Consider the following 20,289-nt stretch of genomic DNA (forward strand, 5'->3'; position numbering starts at 1 on the left):
TCTGTTCTAATTTTTCTGGTCCTATCTTCAAGATCACCAGAGTTCATATAATGATCTCCCTTGCTTGTTTCCATATCCATCATTTTTTTAAAAATTACAGTTTACTTGGATGTTCTCAAACTGTTCTGTATATTACTGACTCTTCTTCACAAGATATTTTCCCATTTTTTGTTGCTTCAAATGTAAATTCCATTTCTTTTTCTTGTTTCTAATTCCCCTCCATTTCTTTTTGGTGCTCTGCCAAAGTACTCATTCAATGAAAGAGTTAAGCTCATTCTACTTTCTTAGCTCTTCTGTTTTTGGTTCAGAAACACCATATTTTCTTTACTATATCTGGTTTCTTGAAGAACTGCTTGTCCTTACTTTTGTATCAACTCTTGGCCTGGGGCAATACTCTACTTAAGCTTGGCTGAAACTCACTGGTTCATAGGGAAGCTCCCTGTGTCATGCTGTGTATGTGTGGTGAATTAGAATTCCCGTCTCTTGGTCATCCAACTTTAATCCCTCAATCCATCAAACTGGTAGTCCTTTCTTGGCAGTAATGGCATAGTGAATTTCTTGTTCAGTTCTGCCTATCATGCCATCTGTTTTCAAAAAAACTCAGAGATGCTCCAGCAGCCCTTTCTTTTAACACAGATCGTACCATACTAAGAAGATGTCATTGGCTTGGCCCTCACAAAGTTCAGGCTACTCAGAGACTTTGAGTATTCACAAAAGTTGCAAAGACATAACACCCTTCTAAGTTTCTTCCTTCAGTTAGGTTTAATTTCACCACATTCTCTCAATCTCTGTCATTTGTGGTTTGAGACTGTGACTGTTTCCTATTCTCATGAAAGAACAGACTTTTCATTTGTGTATTTCATTATTATTGATTTCAGTCTGTTTGAAAGTAAAAAGCAAGCCAGATCTATCATCTCAAACTTGTAAGTTCTAACAGTAATTCTGCTACAGTTATATTTATTTGGCTATGAACTGCTTCCCTAAGATTCTTAGGTTTATTTAGCTAAATTCATTTAGTCACTCTAACAGATGTTTTTAGCCTTATTGATTTTTTTTATCCTCTGACATGACAAAATTGTTTCTGAATCTGATATAAGGTAAAAGACTTTAAATGTGATCAAGTTTGTGATCTGTGGCCCTCTGCTTTGTTGGTTGTTAACCATTTACCCTTCATTTCACTAGCTTCACTGACGTGGTGCCATGTTTGAGCAAAACCTAGGTCAAACACCTGATTTTTATCTCTTCTTCACTAAGACTTTAACTGTCTTAATCATATGTATTTATCTATGTATATTCTTATACACAATTCTTAAAGGCAAGAAATATTAATAACCGATTCAAAGTTTAATCTATACCCTAAGAAGTTATATTAGGATATTTCTAATAGAATATAAGCACCTGACAAATGATCTACAAATTTTTAAATGTGTTTGCTTATTTCAAACAACCAAATGGGACTATTAGGCTCTATGGCTCTATGCAGTGGTAGGTACTATCCTAATCACACTTTTAATTGAGTGGTCAACATTAAATTAAATGTCTACAGCATGTTAACTCAGTGACAGCAGGAGACAACTCAAGTTGCCTTGGAGGCTCATTTAATTACTTGGTGGGAGCCAAGTAAGGAATATAACTGTAATACTTCAGGAAAAGAGATGAGGAAATCACCAGAATAAGGAGAGTTAGAAAAGAGTTAAACAGGGATTGAAATGAAAACACACACGATACAGAATCAGAGGTGAACACATGTACACAGACCTACACTTAAGGAGCTGTAGGGAACCTGGAAGATGAAGGCAGGAGATCAAGCAACCAATGAGACCAAGAAAGGAATTGGACTGATGTCACCAGATGAAGAAAAGGCAGATTACTGTGTGGCCGAGAGAAAATACAACTGCGTTAAGTACAAAGAGGGGAGGGACTAGCACATATCCTAAAAATGGCGACCAGAGCAACACTATTCTGAGAGAAATTACTGTCTAGATACATCAATACTTTATTTGTTTATTCATTTCTTTAAACTATATCCTCCACTAAAAAGGCTTTAAACCAGCTTTCAAAATTCATAGATGGCAAAATCACTAGGCAAGAAGGAGTGAAGGAAAATCATGGTGAGAAAAAGATGAAGTCAGCGGGTATGTTAGTAAGCAACACACTTGACACACAGTCCTATTCGTGCTCCCAGGAGCCAAAGCAAACAGGAGCATGTGATCTGTTAGAAGACTTCCAGGGCCATAAGGAAAACAATCCAGCTGCTCACCAGCAGCACATGGGTTGAGGCTTCAGTGAAATTTATCTTACGTGTTTTTAATCAAGAGAACAGACTGTGTGATGGAGTAGATGACACTTCCAATGTCATTTCTACAATAAAGATGATATAAAATTCTGAGTGATGTTACCATAATTTCTCTCAGTTCAGTCCAAATCATAACTACATAAATAGTTCAGAAAAAGCAATTATGCAAATGATCCAGATAAGACACTCCCAGATGGTCTGGCTTATCCAAGAGCAAAATTTAGAATATCCAGAGAACATCATATCCTTTAGATAATCCTCAATGAATAATCCTCAATGAATATTTTCACAACAAATAAATCACACATGAGAAAGTCTTTCATAATACAGTCATTATTTACCCAGAGATCATTTGACAAATAATTTCTGTCTAGAACATGCAGCCAATTAATTACATGTTTTCTAAACCAAGCTACTCATGATTAAATAATGTCTACTTACCTTAGTTTCTTCTAGTTCCCCTTTTTTTTCCTCTGGGGAGATTTATTCCATTTTATAAAATGTGAAAGAGAGTTATTCTTACATATAGCTCCCTGGGTTGTTGTTTAGATTTTGTTTATAGGGTAATTCTGAAAATGCTATAAACTTGGAGAGATTACAAGTGTGCTTTATTCTCACTAAAATAAGTATCTGAATTCAAAATCCCCAAAATCTAGCTTCTAAGTAAGCTCCCCCCCACCACTGTAGGTGGAAACAGTACAACTGACCTCAAGAAGTTGTACCGTCTCATGGGGAATAGCTCACGCTGTAGATCTCCGACAGAAACATTTAAATGAACTCTAGGAGTACAGTGCCCAAACATGAGCAGAACAGAAATAATGTCAGGAAACCCACAAAGCTTAAGTGCCTTAGAGTAGAAAATGTTACACTTGGGGGCAGCTCATTCTAGGTAGTGCACATATGAATCTCCGGACTTAGTCCAGCAGAGTCTTAAGTGCTTTCCAGCCCATGGCCTTGATAGACACACCCAAGTTAATAGTTATAAAATGTTACCTCAAATCGGCAGCTTTCCCCGTCTTGTTAGTGCACATAACCTCTCTGGTCTGATAGCCAATCTGGATGTCCCAATATTTGTTCTCTTGCCGGTTCTGTCTGTTTCTGTTTCTCTTTTTCTTAATAAGCTCCCGGGCTTCTGGATCCTTCACACCTTTTCCTCGGTCCTTTTCCCGTTCTTTATTCTTCCCACGTCTCCTTGCTTGTCTTACTTGTCTTGAGTGGGGCATCGAGCATGAGCTCCAGGGACCCACGTGCAAGCTGTACATGCTCTCTTCATCTTCACAGGGGCTAGACTGGCACACCTGAAACTCTGTCAAGTTTGGGCAGCCAGAACCTCCAAACTGGGGGGGTGCTACCACGTGCCGCGTCCGGTGCTGGAGCCCACTGCCACAAGTCTTGGAGCATTCGGACCAGGCAGAAAACTCGGACACAATGCAATCTTGCTGGCAGGGAATGAGGCAGGCCTGTTCCAGGAGAGGTTTGGGCTCAAAGTACTCACAAATGATATCCTCTGCAGGAGTGTCCTTCTCTTTCTGGATGCACGTTATCTCTCTCACCTGAATGCCTTCCTCCCCCTTAATGCACTCAAGGGGTTTCTCCAGGCTTTTTGAAATCACAGGCTGACACTGATTCCAAGGTCCCAGCCTCCAATCATACAACTCTTTGTGCCAGTCACACACTTTGAAACAGTTCTGCTGGTGACTGGGTCTCTCGGCCTGCTTACAGTTAGTATGTAACGTTGTCCAGCCTTCCACATGAGCACACCACACAGCCCGGGTCTGAATGCCTCCTGGCCCACAGTCATCTCCCATGCATCGGCCCCAGGGACCTGAAAATGATACAAGAGTTAACAGTGCCAGTAGAATAAAACTGTAAGTTACTTCACTTTCCAGAAAGACATTTCAAGATCTAGCACATTAACTTCCCTGAAGTGTTATAAAGTAGGTCTCTGCACATGAATGTTAGAAAGTAATACTGCACTCAGTATTTTTGCAAAAGGAGAAGTATGTCAGAGAGTCTATATAAGGTAACCGCTGGGACAAATTCACTTTGGGTCCTTTTGGGATTATTAAAAGTTTGCTTTTCTTCATTTTCTTAATTTTAGATAGAGAACCCTTGCTCATAAAGGACATCAGAAATTAGTAACAGTGAAAACACATTACCCCTCCCTCATAACCATCGAATCCATGTCAGTAGCCAGCTCACAAAGTGGCCCTTGGTGAAGAACTCCATCTCCCACAGGCTCTTCTTCTCCCAAGCAATTAAGGACTCTGTAGAATGTGTTCTTCCCTACCTCATTTTCTAATGCTCTACCTACTATGACTGCAAGAGTCTAGTGGGTGTATATGTGTGTACTGACAGAAGTGTTCGCTTGGTGATAACCAAAGTTAGGAAGGGAAAAAATCTTGTAAGCACATTCTGCCTTTAAATTTACCCCCTAAATTATTTTTTTTCTCATCTCCCCAATGAAGTATAAAGATGGGCAAGAGAATTAAAATTTAACTAAAGGACTTCTGTGATGCTTTGAATGTTGAAGGGTTCTTTGGAGTTTTATCAATTTATTTCCCAAAATAGAAACTATTTGAGATAATAGAGCTGTTTCATGGAACACTTAAGTCAGTGGCTTTAGTATGATGTGTGAGCTTTTTACCTTAGGTTCCTTCTTAGTATAAATTGAAACCTACTTATCTCCACATATTTCTTTTTTTTAAGGTACAATAGCATTTTCAGTGCTTTAACAGACATCTCAACTTCTGAAATTGAGAATTATATTGTTTTGGAATTTTAAAGAAACAATGATCATATATAATTACATGATTTTCAAAATATAGTCCAGGGACTTGAGGAATTATTTGATGTAGCACCATCTTTAATAGGTTGTATTGGAAGGTGAGGGCCAGTATATAGGATTGGGCTCTAAGCTCCCCATCCCCACTCCACTGCCCTCCTCCATCATTCCTGATTCTATACGAGAAGCTCCATTATTATTTTTAATACACATGCTGAAATTATGCATAAGATATTGTCTTGCAAGAGACTTCTGCTGAAAAGCCAAAACCATGAAATGAAACAAATAGATTCATTCTACTGATGAGGAGAACAGGTGACAAGAAAGGGAAGTGATTTGCCAAGTTCACATCTTGAATGAACAACAAAACCATTCTGGATTTCACATTCTTGTAATTTTAGTTTTATGATTTATCCTGTATTTTAGAGCTTGAGACTTAGATGCTCCTATGAAAAATGATTAATCTAGAAAGAGTGAAATATGAAGAATGTGTTTGTTCATCATGTGTAAACATTTAATTTTAACTAGAAACATGTCTGCAATCTGAGGATGCCAACTTTATTACAAATGGAATAATGGAGTTGTAAACAGGATAATATTTTCTGTCAATGTCTTTATTAACTAATCATTATTGCAAGAAAATAAGAATTGGATATTTGGCATATCCATATCATTACTTTATGAAGTTCACATGTAAAGAATTATAAGGGCTTAAAGTACATTCAGGGAATAGTCTTCCCAGAGTGCTGATGTCAAAACTTTATGAGCTAAGAAAGTCAGTGAGTTTGTTATGTGTGTCAACATGCAATATCTGATGATATTTTAATCTTAGTTTTAATTTGTCAAAGGAAAATATATATTCATAAGTGTGTTGATGGTCTTAGAGATTTTCTAAATATTCAGTCTTGGAATCACAGAATCTAGGACGCTTCTCAATAAGGGAATACAATATGCAAGATACAAAATATGTATACATATACAAAATATGTATAAAATTTTAGAATCAATTCCACATGTCTTTGGTATTTTTTCCTCCTCCCTACTGTGCTTAAACAGTAATCTTTATTTCCCACTCTAAGCATAGAATATAAACATATATATATGTTGGACCATCAAGTTAGTAGCAAGCTAAATGCCATTGAGTCTAAATTTCAAAATGTAAGTATCTTGAAATAACTCAGAGTCTAAATCCCAGATGCAGTTCAGGAGAACTTGATATTTTGTTGTTTTCTGATCTTTGATCTTAATTATGAGATTAGACTAATGAATCAGATTAGGACTATTAAGAAACTAGGCTTTTTAAAAAGTTTTTGTTTAAATTCCAGTTAGTTAACATACAGTGTAATATTAGTTTCAGGAGTGCAATTTAGTGATTCAATACTTACATATACCACTTGGTGATCATCACATCAAGTACATTCCTTAATCCCTATCACTTATTTAACCCATCCTGCCCCCACTCTCCCTCTGGTAAGCATCAGTTTGTTCTCTATAGTTAAGGATCTGTTCCTTGGTTTGCCTCTTTCTCTCTCTCCTTTTCCCTACGCTTATTTATTTTAATTTCACATACGAGTGAAATCATATGGTATTTGTCTTTCTCTGACTTATTTCACTTAGCATAATATTTTCTAGCTCCATCCATGTTGTTGCAAATTGGCAAGATTTCATTCTTTTTTATGGCTAAATAATATTACATTGTATATATACACACCACATCTTTATCCATTCATCAGAGAATGGACATTTGGGGTCTTTTCATAATTTGGCTATTGTAGACAACACTGCTATAAATATCAAGGTTCATGTATCCCTTCAAATTAGTATTTTTATATTCTTTGCGTTAATACCTAGTAGTGCAATTGCTGGTTCGTAGGGTAGTTCTATTTTTAAGTTTTTGAGGAACCTCCATACTGTTTTCCAGAGTGGCTACACCAGTTTGCATTCCCACCAACAGTGCAGAAGGGTTCCCCTTTCTCCACATCCTTGAAATAGGGATACAGGGAACATACTATGACATAATAAAGGCCGTATAGGAAATACCCATAGCTAATGTCATTCTCAAATGGAATAATGGAACAAGTCAGGAACAAGACAAGGATGTCCACTCGCACCACTTTTATTTAACATAGCTCTGGAAGTCACAGCAATGAGACAACAAAAAGAAATAAAAGGCATCCAAATCAGCAAGGAAGAAGTAAAACTTTGGCTATTTGCAGTTGACATAATACTCTATATAGAAAACCCAAAAGACTCCACCAGAAAACTGCTAGAACTGATACACAAATTAAAATTGCAGGACACAAAATCAATGTATAGAAATCTGTTGCATTTCTATACATCAATAATGAAGCAGCAGAAAGAGAAATTAAGGAAACAATCCTATTTGTAATTGTACCAAAACACATAACATACCTAGGAATCAATGTAACCAAAGAGGTGAAAGACCTGTATTTTAAAAAGTATAAGACACTGAGGAAAGAAACTGAAGACGACCCAAAGAAATGGAAAGACATTCCACACCCGTGGCTTTGAAGAACAAATATTGTTAAAATGTCTTTACTACTCAAAATTTAAAGCAATCCTTATCAAAATACTGCCAGCATTTTTCACAGAGCTAGACAAACAATCCTAAAATTTGTATGGAATCACAGAAGACCTGAATAGCCAAAGCAACCTTGAAAAAGCAAAGCAAAGCTGGAGGCATCACAATTCTAGACTTCAAGTTATATTCCACAGCTGTAGTGACAGAAACAATATGGTACTGGCACAAAAACAGGCACATAGATCAATGAACAGAACAGAAAACTCAGAAACGAACCCACAACTATATGGTCAATTAACCTTCGACAAAGTAGGAAAGAATATCCAATGGGGGAAAAACAGTCTCTTCAACAAACGGTGTTGGGAAAACTGGACAGCGACATGCAAAAGAAAGAAACTAGACCACTTTCTTACACCACACACAAAAATAAATTCAAAATGGATTAAGACTTAAATGTGAGACTTGAAACCATAAAAGTCCTAGAGGAGAACTCTTTGACATTGGCCATAGCAACCTTTTTTTTTTTTTTTAAGATTTTATTTATTTGACAGAGAGAGACACAGCCAGCGAGAGAGGGAACACAAATGGGGAGTGTGAGAGGAAGAAGCAGGCTCCCTGCGGAGGAGCCCTATATGGGGCTCGATCCCAGGACCCCGGGATCACGCCCTGAGCTGAAGGCAGATGCTTAACAACTGAGCCATCCAGGCGCCCTGGCCATAGCAACTTCTTACTTGATATGTCTCCTTAGGCAAAGGAAAGGAAAGCAAAACGAAACAATTGGGACCTCATCAAGATAAAAAGCTTCTGCACAGTGAAGGAAACAATCACCAAAAGTAAAAGGCGACCTATGGAATGGGAGAAGATGCAAATGACATATCTGATAAAACGTTAGTATCTAAATTAAATAACTTTAAAACTCAACACTCCAAAAATGAATAATCCTACTAAAAAATGGGCAGAAGACATGCACAGACATTTCTCCAAAGAAGACATCCAGATGGCCAACAGACACATGAAAAGATGCTCAACATCACTCAGCATCAGGGAAATGCAAATCAAAACTACAATGAGATATCATGTCACACCTGTCAGAATGGCTAATATCAATGATACATGAAGCTAGGCTTTTATCTTCAAATTAAAAACAACAACAACAAATTATAGCAGTTATAAATTTGGCACTTAAGAATATTTAATTGGATATTTAACAGATTTAGGTAATATTATTGTTTTAACTGATGAAAATTAATATTTTATTACTGAAATCTTAGATACAAAGTGTGAAATAATTTCAAGTCTGCCTGTTATTGCTGAGTAAGGAAAATACACATACCAAAACCAACCCCCAAAACTATGAAGAACACTAGGTAACTATTAAGTTTGAAAATTACCCTAGAAAAGAAGTGATGAAGATATTAAACTCTTATAAACCAAGTTTCAGCTATAACTCCAGGCTTACATCTAAGTTTATTCAAAAATAAAAGTGTATGATGGTTACTTTGAAAATAACTCATGGTTTACCAACACCAAATTAGGGAGAGTTCCCATTTTGCACATTCTCAGAATATGCTGTATATTTCTCATGTTATGTTTCTCACAATTTCAATTAACTGATGGAATAATTGTTTGTCTATCATATTAGACTGACTTTCTGGCCCCTCACGTACAGTAATTTGAATGTCTTCTGCAACATTTGGTTTGATCATGTCTTAATTTTCATGGCTGGCTTTTGAATGAATTTCTTCAACTGTTTTCCTCAGAAAAGAGAGAATTTAGTTTGCAGATCTTAATACTCAAAGCATTGCATGATTGGTGTCAATGCCAGTAGAAAGAAATTGAGTTCAAGAAAACTTCTATACTATTTTGTATACAATGACAACGAGCGTGCATTTCTAAAGTTTAGACAACTAGTAAAAACATACATTTTGAGTACAAATACAATTCCATTCCATTCCAAAAATATTATCATAGATTCCTATTAACCAGCTATTCACAGATAACACAGTTGGGTTTATTTTATTTCAAGTATATTTACATTGAGAACCAGAAGATAAGACACCCCAAGAAAATTTCATGGAGGTCGACAAAAATATTCACTAGGTAAGGTAAAATAAAATGCATGAAGGCACCAGTGAAAGTAGAGGTGGCAATAGAATCACAATTGAACCTAAAAAAACTCATTCACTTTGCGGACTTTAACTGCTGTCTTATCTTTTCACTGCACCTTGGGTATTGCATGTGTGTCCAATTAACAGACCTTTTGAAAGAAAAAAAAAAGCAAATCTTTAATCTTGTATGCCTGATGAAGGGCTGTCTACTTCTGTCCTCTAAGCGGTCTTAAAATAATCACACATTGAACAGAAAGGGGACCACATCTAGAAGTGCTCTTAACAGCTAAGAACTGTTAGCCCAATTAGCTACCATGTTTCAAAGAAAACAAATGTTTCAAACTGCAATTTGAAAGTACAGTTTGCAAACTCCATCAAGCAAAATATGAAGTCTTCTTCCAAGTACAATATGAAAATGTGATATTTAATTCCTATGTCTCTGCCTGAATGTTAAATTTTAGCCCCACGTCTCATATTACTAGGAATGGGAAGTGGTGGTATTGGAAAGGTGGTGTGTGTGTGTGTGTGTGTGTGTGTGTGTGTGTGTGTAAGGATGTTTGGTTTTTAACAAGAACAGAATTTCTCTGACTTCATTTATTGTTCTTGCTCCTGATTATATAAAGGGAACTTGGAATCTAATTGCACGAAACAAAGGATGGGCAGCTTTCTACTTAAGATCTTGGATAATATCTCCTTATGAATGGAAATGTATTCCTGCACACAATTTGTAGGATTGTGTTCATTCGGTATCATGCAAAACACTTCTAGGATGTAGGTCAATAAATATATGTAGAACACTTAGCTTGACAGATTTTATGTAAATTGAGAAATACTAGATATCTTATTCCACTAAAAAGAAGTTAAAGCAACTGTTTGCATACCCAAAATATTTATGTAATTGATAGACTCACAATACAAGTATTTTCACTTGGAATTGACACAGAATTTTCTTCCATAAAAACAAATTTAAGTGAATGCTACTTGGCTTAGTTTTTCATTGGATATTACTTTAAATATAATTGTTAACTTTCCAAAAATGTTGATAAAACAATGAATTTATTTTTATTCCTGCTAAATAGGATTTGATTTTTAAAGATTTTATTTATTTATTGGACAGAGAGATAGAGACTGAGGGAGCACAGGCAGGGGAGCGGCAGACAGAAGGAGAAGCAGGCTCCCGGCTGAGCAGGGAGCCCAAGGCAGGTCTCAATCCTGGGACCCTGGGATCATGACCTGAGCTGAAGGCAGATGATTAACTAAGCCACCAGGTGCCCCTAAAATAAATAAATGTTTTAAAAAAGTAAAGTAAAATAAAATCCTAGGGTGGAGCATGGAGCAGAAGTGGGGCTCAACCTCAGAACCCTGAGATCATGGCCTGAGCCAAAAATCAAGAGTCCCCTGCTTAACCAACTAAGCCACCCAGGTGCCCCTAAACAGGATTTTATAATATGTTTATTTTCTTCATGTCATCCAAAACTCTCTATTTTAGCCTACCAAAGATGGCCTTTTAAATTTAAAATTAGTATTTTGCCCACCATATTCAATACTACTTCTAAAACTATTTATATGTCAAGGGCATGAGAGCAATAAAAGGTTGAGTCTATAAAAGGACACATTATTGACAGGTGGCCAAGCAACTGTTCCAAAGAACCTTATAAAAGATAAACACTATAAAAGGAGCATGAGAAAATTATGCAAACTACTTTCTGCCCTTGTTTGCTATAAAACTCTCAAATGAGCCAGTTTCTTGTTTAACTAAATATGTTTGCATCCTTCAAATGAGATAGTGCATTTTCCCTCCCAGATTTGGTTATGGAACAGCATGTCCTAGTTTACCAAGATCAAGAAATGCATACACAGCTTAGTAACATACTGGATTCAATGTCATGAATGCTGTGTAATAACCTATTTTAAAATTTGCAATTCACAGAATTTTTAAAAATTCTATTTGTTTTTACTCAAACAAATCAGTACAGAAAAACTTAGAAATTACTACTAATAGGAAAGATAATTCCTCATAAATTCCATAAAGTAGAGGTAACTTTTGGAGAATTGATGATATCCTTCACCTTTTTCAGCACTGAAACACAATTTTGCTTATTTTGTACTCGTTTGGTTATTTCAAAGAATTTTTACTGTTGATAAAAGTAAACACATGGACTTAAATATCTTGAAATAGTTTCATAGATTGGTAATCCAAATCCCTGGCATACTGTGCCATCCAATAGCATACGACTTGATTTAATTATAAATATGCGTTGTGTCTAGGAGACCCCTTTGTATAGATTTATGAGCACAAAAACAATTAAATTTTTAACAATTTACTGACCTAAAGTAGATGAAAATTTCCTTTTTAAAGAAAAACAAAAGGAGAGCTCATAGCTTCTTTGACTTGAGTTTTAATTTCATTTAATTTTAATTTAAAATATAACTCTCAAATGACAAATCAGTTTGGTGGATAAGAAGAGATCACTGTGAAGTCAGCTGAGCTTTCATCTTCAATAAGTAATTAAATTTTTATAAGAAATTATATAAGAATATAAAATTAAATGTACAAAATTAGAACAAGAGCTTTAAATCTGATGAGACAATGAATGAGGAATCAGTGATAGGATAGCTGATTTTACAGCTGCCAAATATAGTTATCTATATTCAGCCCCTATCATGTTTGATCTCTCGCAAGAAAATTACTTAGCCTCTTTGGATCCCGGTTTCCTTCATTTGTAAAATATAGTATAAACCACATCATTAACTTTCATTGTCTTGTAACTCTATGTGAAACACAGACTAAGTTATCAATATTATGGGGAGTATTCATAATAATTTTGTGAAATGCTTTTTTCTCACACAAAAAGACTCTCATTTTTACGTGACTTAATATTTTAAAGTCTGCATGCATCAATGATGATTTCTTTAGGCTAAAGAAATTCATTAAAGTGCATATCTGGGACAAAGGGTACCGAGAATTTTAAGGTTTTTAAATAGATGTTGAGCACCTGATTTTTCAGAGAAACTTGTGGAAATCTAAAGCCCATCACCACATCCTTATTAGCAGTTAGTATGTTTTTGTCACAGTGATAAATAGAAATCCATTGTTGTTTTAATTGAATTCTTATTACATATGACCTTAAACATAATTATTTCCTCTTCTGTGATTTGTTCAGTTAGTTTATTTTGCAATGGTATCATGGACTTTTCTTTTTATCTTGATATATTTCATTGATGATATTAACATTTTCTTTTTTTTATTATGTTATGTTAGTTACCATACAGTAGTACATCATTCGTTTTTGATGTAGTGTTCAATTGCATCATGTGCCCGTCTTAATACCCATCACCTGGCTACCTCATCCCCCCCACCCACTCTTCCCTCTGAACTGCTCGGTTTGTTTCCCAGAGTCCACAGTCTCTCATGGTTTGTCTCCCACTCTGATTCAGTTTTCCCTTCCTTCCTCTAATGTCCTCTATGCTATTCCTCAATATTCCACATGAGTGAAACCATATGATAATTGTCTTTCTCTGCTTGACTTATTTCACTTAACATAATCCCCTTCAGTTCTATCCATGGTGATATAAATGGTGGGTATTCATCCTTCCCGATGGCTGAGTAATATTCTATAGTATATATGAACCACATCTTCTTTACCCATTCATCTGTTGAAAGGTATCTTGGCTCCTTCCACAGTTTGGCTATTGTGGACATTGCTGCTATGAACCTCAGGGTGAACGTGCCCCTTCTTTTCATTACATCTGTATCTTGGGGTAAATAGCCAGCAGCGCAATTGCTGGGTCATAGGGTAGCTCAATTTAACTTTTTGAGGAACCTCCATACTGTTTTCCGAAGTGGCTATACCAGCTTGCGTTCCCACCAACAGTGTAAAGGGTTCCCTTTTCTTCACATCGTCACCAACATTTGTTGTTTTCTGCCTTGTTAATTTTTGCCATTCTAACTGGTGTAAGGTGGTATCTCAATTTGGTTTTGATTTGAATTTCCCTGATGGCTAATGATGTTAAACATTTTTTCATGTGTCTGTTAGCCATTTGTATGTCTTCTTTGGAGAAGTGTCTGTTCATGGCTTCTGCCCATTTTTTGACTTGTTTTTCCGGTGTTGAATTTGAGAAGTTTGTTATAGATCTTGGATACCAGCCCCTTATCTGTACTGTCACTTGCAAATAGCTTCTTCTATGGGCTGCCTCTTAGTTTTGTTGACTGTTTCCTTTGTTGTGCAGAAGATTTTTTATCTTGATGAAGTCCCAAAAGCTCATTTTTGCTTTTGTTTCCCTTGCCTTTGGAGATGAGTCATGAAAGAAGTTGCTGTAGCTAATGTTGAAGAGGTTACAGCCTATGTTCGCCTCTAGGATTTTGATGGATTCCTATCTCACATTGAGGTGTTTCATCCATTTAGAGTTTATCTTTGTGTATGTTGTAAGAGAATGGTCGAGTTTCATCCTTTTGTATGTAGCTGTCCAATTTACCCAGCACAATTTATTGAAGAGACTGTCTTTTTCCATTGGATATTTTACCTGATTTGTCAAAGATTAGTTGAACATAGAGTTGAGAGTCCATTTCTGGAGACTCTATTCTGTTCATTGATCTGTCTGTTTTTGTCCCAACACCATGCTGTCCTGGATACTAACATTTTCTATGCCCTTTAAAAACATAGTATTTCTCGGGGCGCCTGGGTGGCACAGCGGTTAAGCGTCTGCCTTCGGCTCAGGGTGTGGTCCCGGCGTTGTGGGATCGAGTCCCACATCGGGCTCCTCCGCTAGGAGCCTGCTTCTTCCTCTCCCACTCCCCCTGCTTGTGTTCCCTCTCTTGCTGGCTGTCTCTCTCTCTCTGTCGAATAAATAAATAAAATCTTTAAAAAAAAAAAAAGTAGTATTTCTCTCTTGTGCATTTTTTTGTTTATGATGTTTTCTATGTTTCTAGTATGCATGCTTTCACTAACACAGTCTTACGTTTCTTCCATTGCTTTTAGGCTGTGAAGTATCTTCATGTATAGAGATGACATTATTCATAAAATTTTACAAAAGTTTCATTCTCTTTATAGATTCATTTAAAACATTTATAGTAAATCCATTAGGAATTTATTTTGAGTATGTTTAAAGGCAAACTATCGAACATTTTATTTTCTCCATTGTTAGGTAATTTTACCAAGAATACACAGAAGTATTATTTTTAGGTACTCACATCAAAATGTAGAAATGAGAACTTCTTAAACACTGCATCCCTAGACTTTATTGCTACATTTCATTTTATTGTCATATTTTATTTTATTGCTATAGTTTATTTGTACAGTATACAGTGTACTTGCACATATATGATCTCTTTTGATTTTCACATTGTGTTAGATGTGAATAGATTGTTGTCCTATATAGTAGGCTCAATTTCTTAAGACTGGAGAAAAATATAAAGCCATAAATGTCCCAAATATTTCTATTCTTTTATAAGACAGTTAACCCAAAAAAGAAAAGTTGTTATATTAGCTATATGTGAATAATCCAAATAGGGAATTCATGTTGCCATAATGAAAAGTCCCTAACTTTTGAATGATGTCCTGTTCAAATACTGGGATACCCAAACTAATTCTTAGGGAAAAGTATTCTTGAAGATGATAAACTGAAAAGTCAGTATTTCTCTTCCAAGCTTATAAAATTTGTTAGAGCTTCCACTCCAACACAGCAAAATGTTACACTCATAGCATTGCTATATATCAAAATTAAAAAGATTTGATCTGTTGAATTGCCATTCTATAAAACAATATTTAACTCCACTCCCCCACTTCCCCAAAATTACAAAAAACAAACTTGAGATTTGTATTAGATTCCATTACACATGAGATTGGCAACAAAATGTTTACAAAATAGGGATGGAAACTGTTGATCATAACAAATATGTAAACTCAACAGCCTTGAAGATATGCCAAGTCATTAACGTAGTCTTTCATACATTGCTTTAGAGAGAATGGATTTAAGATAGCAGTATCAAATTTACTCAGATTATACGCTCTCATTGTGTGAAATAGGTTCTATACCCCACCCCAAAAAAAAGAAAAGAAAAGGAAAAAGAAAAAGAAATAGGTTCTGCCTTATCACTGATATCAAAGCATGGCAATGAGAGCTATAGAATGATACCCTCAAAAATGTGAAATGCACAAAACTTTCTAAACATATCCAGCAATAGATTTTTGGTTACAATTGTCTCAAAGTCAGCTACCTTTGAGGAATGTTCATCTGCAACAGTCTGAGCTGAATGGCCTAGGAGAGCTACGTCAATAAAAGTTTTTGGAGATACAGGATCCCATCATTTATAAATCTTACTTCATATCAGAGAACTCTGATATAAATAGTAAGCGAAGTCTTCAGATAGCCAATCAAATTTAAAAGACTGCTGTCCTGTCTTAGATTATCCCAGAAGTAGAACTGGAAACAAAAGCTTATATGCAAGTAATTTATTTTAGAAGTGATTCCACAGAGACCTCCATATAAAAGAGGTGGCTGCAGGGGAAGCCTAGGCAGTATGTTTATATAATTTACTCGCTCTTCTGGGTCCACATGGGCCCGATCCCAAATATTCCATTTCTGTTCTATATGGGATTTTTACTACGTGCACCCAACCATTTTATCTGATGATTTTCATAATAGCCAGCTCAGGATAGACAACTTCAGTCAGAGTTGGGTGTGTGTGTTATATACCTTTTTTTTTTCCCCCTCCAGAAGGTAGCTGTCTGTAGAAAGCATGGTCTTGCTCCCAAACCTTGGGTATCTTACACTGCAATTCTCCAATTAGGGCTAGCCAGAGATTCCACATAGTCATTCTATCAGAAATTGGTCTAATAACATCAGATCTTCTGGGCCATTATGCTAAGCTAAGCTTAGCAGCTTATACCGCAGCCTGGACCTGCTGAACAGAGGTCTCTACTGTAAGATCCATTCAGAACTGGCTATCCTCCAACCATTAAATAGACTGTGGCGATATTCCCAAGTATGATATATGCTGCTTCCAGAATGCAAAGAGGCTGTGGGATAGCCCCAGTGGTCCCTGCTTCTTGGTATTCATGCCTTCTATAGTTCTCTCTAATACTGCACAGAGCTGACTTGTGGAACCACTAACATATCGCAGAAATACTGATAGGTGATGTTCAAGTCTAGGTCAAAAAAGATATTATGGCTTCTGACTTGCCTTCTTTTGATTAATTCTGGGAGGAGGCAGCTATGATAGCATGAGGACAGTCTAGCAGCCTTTTATAAAGGAACGCAGACGTCCTGCCAACAGCCATGTGAATTGAACCCATAAACTCCTTAGAAGCAGATCCATCAGCACCAGTCAAACCGTCAGATGACTGCAGACCTGGCCAATGTCTTAACCATTGCCTCATGAAAGAGATGGAGTCAGAACCACCCAGCTAAGCTTCTTCCAAATTTCTGGCACACGGCAACTGTGAGACAATCAATGTTTATTGGTTATAAGCTGCTACATTTTCAAGCAATTTGTTATGTAGCGATAGTTACCTAACACAAACTATGGAACCTGGAAGAGGTATATTGCCATAGCAAAAACCTAAAATATGGTAGACCTAGACGGTGCGGGGCAGAAGCTGGAAAGACAATAAAGGAAGTGTTAGTAAAAGCCAAAGGTTCATTGCAAAGACAGTTAAAAGGCAGCTTCTGGTGATTGCCAGGCAGGACTTAGAAAGAAGTGAGGAGAGTATTACTGGAAACTGAAGGGAGCTCTTGTTACATCATGGCAAAAAGATCAGCAAAACCATCCCCTCGAGTAATGTGTAAAGTAGAAGATAGATCTAATGAACCGGGTGATCTAGGATTTCCAGGCAGTGTACTAAGGGTGCCACCTGGTCTTTCTCATTAGGAAATCTCTAATACTTGCTGCTTTCTAGTCACCCAATTCAACACACAGGTCACGGATGCAGTGGACCAGTGTGAGATTCTGAGGAATGTCAAGACCATCAAGGTCCCTGACAACTATATTTGGACAAAAGGCAAAAGTGTTAATTTGGAATGAGGGCGTGAATGTACGTGCTATACATTCTCAAGTGAAAACAAACAGCTTTCAGCTCCTTTCACAAATGGAATTTGAGGGAAAAACGCCTTTGCTAGATCAGTATCTCCATACTAATGCCAAAAATGGTGTTGATTTGTCCTAGTTTAGATGCCACATCTATCATAATGCTGCAATTGGGCCTCACACTTGGTGAAGTGTGCAGCAGCTTGCTGTCAGCTTTCAACATTCATCCAGTCTTGTGCTCCTTTTCTTCAGGGGCCGTACAGGTCAATTGGACAGGGATGTGGAAGGAAACCACCTCTCCCACATCTTTTTTTTTTTTAAAGATTTTATTTATTTATTTGACAGAGATAGAGACCGCNGACAGAGATAGAGACAGCCAGCGAGAGAGGGAACACAAGCAGGGGGAGTGGGAGAGGAAGAAGCAGGCTCATAGCGGAGGAGCCTGATGTGGGGCTCGATCCCATAATGCCGGGATCACGCCCTGAGCCGAAGGCAGACACTTAACCACTATGCCACCCAGGCGCCACTCTCCCACATCTTTTGAATGTCCTGATGTGGGGCTCGATCCCATAATGCCGGGATCACGCCCTGAGCCGAAGGCAGACACTTAACCACTATGCCACCCAGGCGCCACTCTCCCACATCTTTTGAATGTCTGATGTAGCACTCATTTCTGAAATTCCTCCAAGGACATTATGCTAGAGCCTATCAAAAAATGCTTCACCGTCTACAATTCACCTCAATCTATCAAAAAGTCATAGTCTTAGTAACTCTCAGTAGTAAACTACTCTATGCCAACCTAGCAAATGAGAAAGAAAAGGACTTATCTACTTGCCCTTCTTCCCCATCAGTCATGAATGCCCCATGATCATTAACATTAACTTTCACACAATTGCAAGTTGCACATGGATGACTGTGGAGAGGGTTTCTGTAGGCACCTTGCACGACAATGTCAGAGTAGCTCTGGGAAAGTAGGCTGCTCAGCCAGGGCTAAGTCTGCACCTGCATGAATCTGGTTAAACGTGTGCAAAACAGGAAGTCACAGGAGAGACCAAGGGTGAAGATGGAGCCAAGGGGATCTGAAATGGCACACAGTGGCATCCCATGCCTAGCAAATCGTAAAAGGGTTTTGTTCTGTTTTCCTCCTAAAAATGCCAAACCAAAAGGCATTTAGTTTTCCATGAACAATATACCTTCAGGACTAAATTGCTCAAGGTAGAAAATGTCTGATTTTTGTCACATTCATTTATTCAATCAACAGATATTTAGAATGGACATACGACACGCCAGGTGATGTGACAGGCAAGCAAAATAGATATGTATTCAAATAAAAAAGCACTAAAAACAACTCAAATATCCATCAATGGGTAGATGGATAAACAAAATGTGGTGCGTATATACTCACTCAGCCTTAAAAGCAAATGGAATTCTGATACAGACTACAACATGGATGAGACTTGAAAACTTACACTAATGGGATGCCTGAGTGGCTAAGTCAGTTACATGTCTGCCTTCAGCTCGTCATGATCCCAGGGTCCCACATCATCGGACTCCCTGCTCTGTGGGGAGCCTGCATCTCCCTCTCCCTCTGCCCCTCTCCCTGCTTCTGCTCTCTCGCTCTCTCTCTCTCACACAAATAAAATCTTAAAAAAAAAAAAACTTATGCTAAGTAAAATATGCCAGACATGAAAGGACAAATATTGTATGATCCACTTATATGGGGTACCTAGAATGGCCAGTTTAATAGAAACAAAAGGCAGCATGCTACTAGGGGTTAAGGGGGGCTGGGAAGGGAGAATTACTGTTTGATGGGTAGACAGTTTCAGTTTGGGATGACAAAAAAGTTCTGGAGATGGATAATGGGATTGTCACACACTAATGTGACTGTACTTAGTGCCACAAAATTGTTCACTTGGAAGTGGTAAACTAGCAAATTTTATATTATGTGTATTTCACCATAATAAAAAAGACATATAACATGACAACAAATTCTAGCCAACACTTTTTTATATTCACATCTATAATCCTCTGAAATGTAGAGAACCTTTCTGGATATAACAACATGGGTCTAAGGTTCTATGGAGCTACAGCCAAGTTCAAAGCCTTGGGGAATTCTTAAATTCCTTAGACTTAGAAGCAATTTATTTGAGCTCTTCAGGCCAAAATGGAAGGGTCAATTACAGATTTGATGACTTTTACTTGTTTTATTAAACAATGAAAAAAGAAAGAGTAGCTCAGAGATGCCTATGACTAATCATCTTAGTATAGGGCTTCACATATCCAACAGGAGTTATCATTAGAAATAATATATTCCAAACTGTTTTCTGATGATGTTACATTGTTAACTGCACACCACAACAACTGAAACATAGTTTTAGCCAATAATATGAGATTGTGGATATGATCGACACAAAATGGGGGAAAAAAAAGAATAACCTTTTGACGTCTGTGCTGTTTTCGTTACACATCTAGATACATTTCATTCTTTGAGTCTTCAGAACATTTTTACCCATATTCTGGACGACAGATACA

At 37.1% G+C, this 20,289-nt stretch overlaps 1 protein-coding gene across 4 annotated transcripts in view; it reads right to left on the reverse strand.

Moving 5' to 3' along the window:
- Positions 1-20,289, reverse strand: part of THSD7A (thrombospondin type 1 domain containing 7A) — a 427,484-nt gene that overhangs the window by 247,044 nt on the left and 160,151 nt on the right. For all 4 annotated transcript variants that reach the window (XM_034668383.1, XM_034668378.1, XM_034668381.1 and 1 more), the window contains exon 2: positions 3,290-4,121. In XM_034668383.1, coding sequence (XP_034524274.1) covers positions 3,290-4,121 — 832 coding nt within the window. The remainder of the gene's footprint in view (positions 1-3,289; positions 4,122-20,289) is intronic.

This window comes from Ailuropoda melanoleuca, chromosome 1 (genome assembly GCF_002007445.2).
Source record: "Ailuropoda melanoleuca isolate Jingjing chromosome 1, ASM200744v2, whole genome shotgun sequence".
In the NCBI taxonomy this organism is placed as follows: Eukaryota; Metazoa; Chordata; class Mammalia; order Carnivora; family Ursidae; genus Ailuropoda; species Ailuropoda melanoleuca.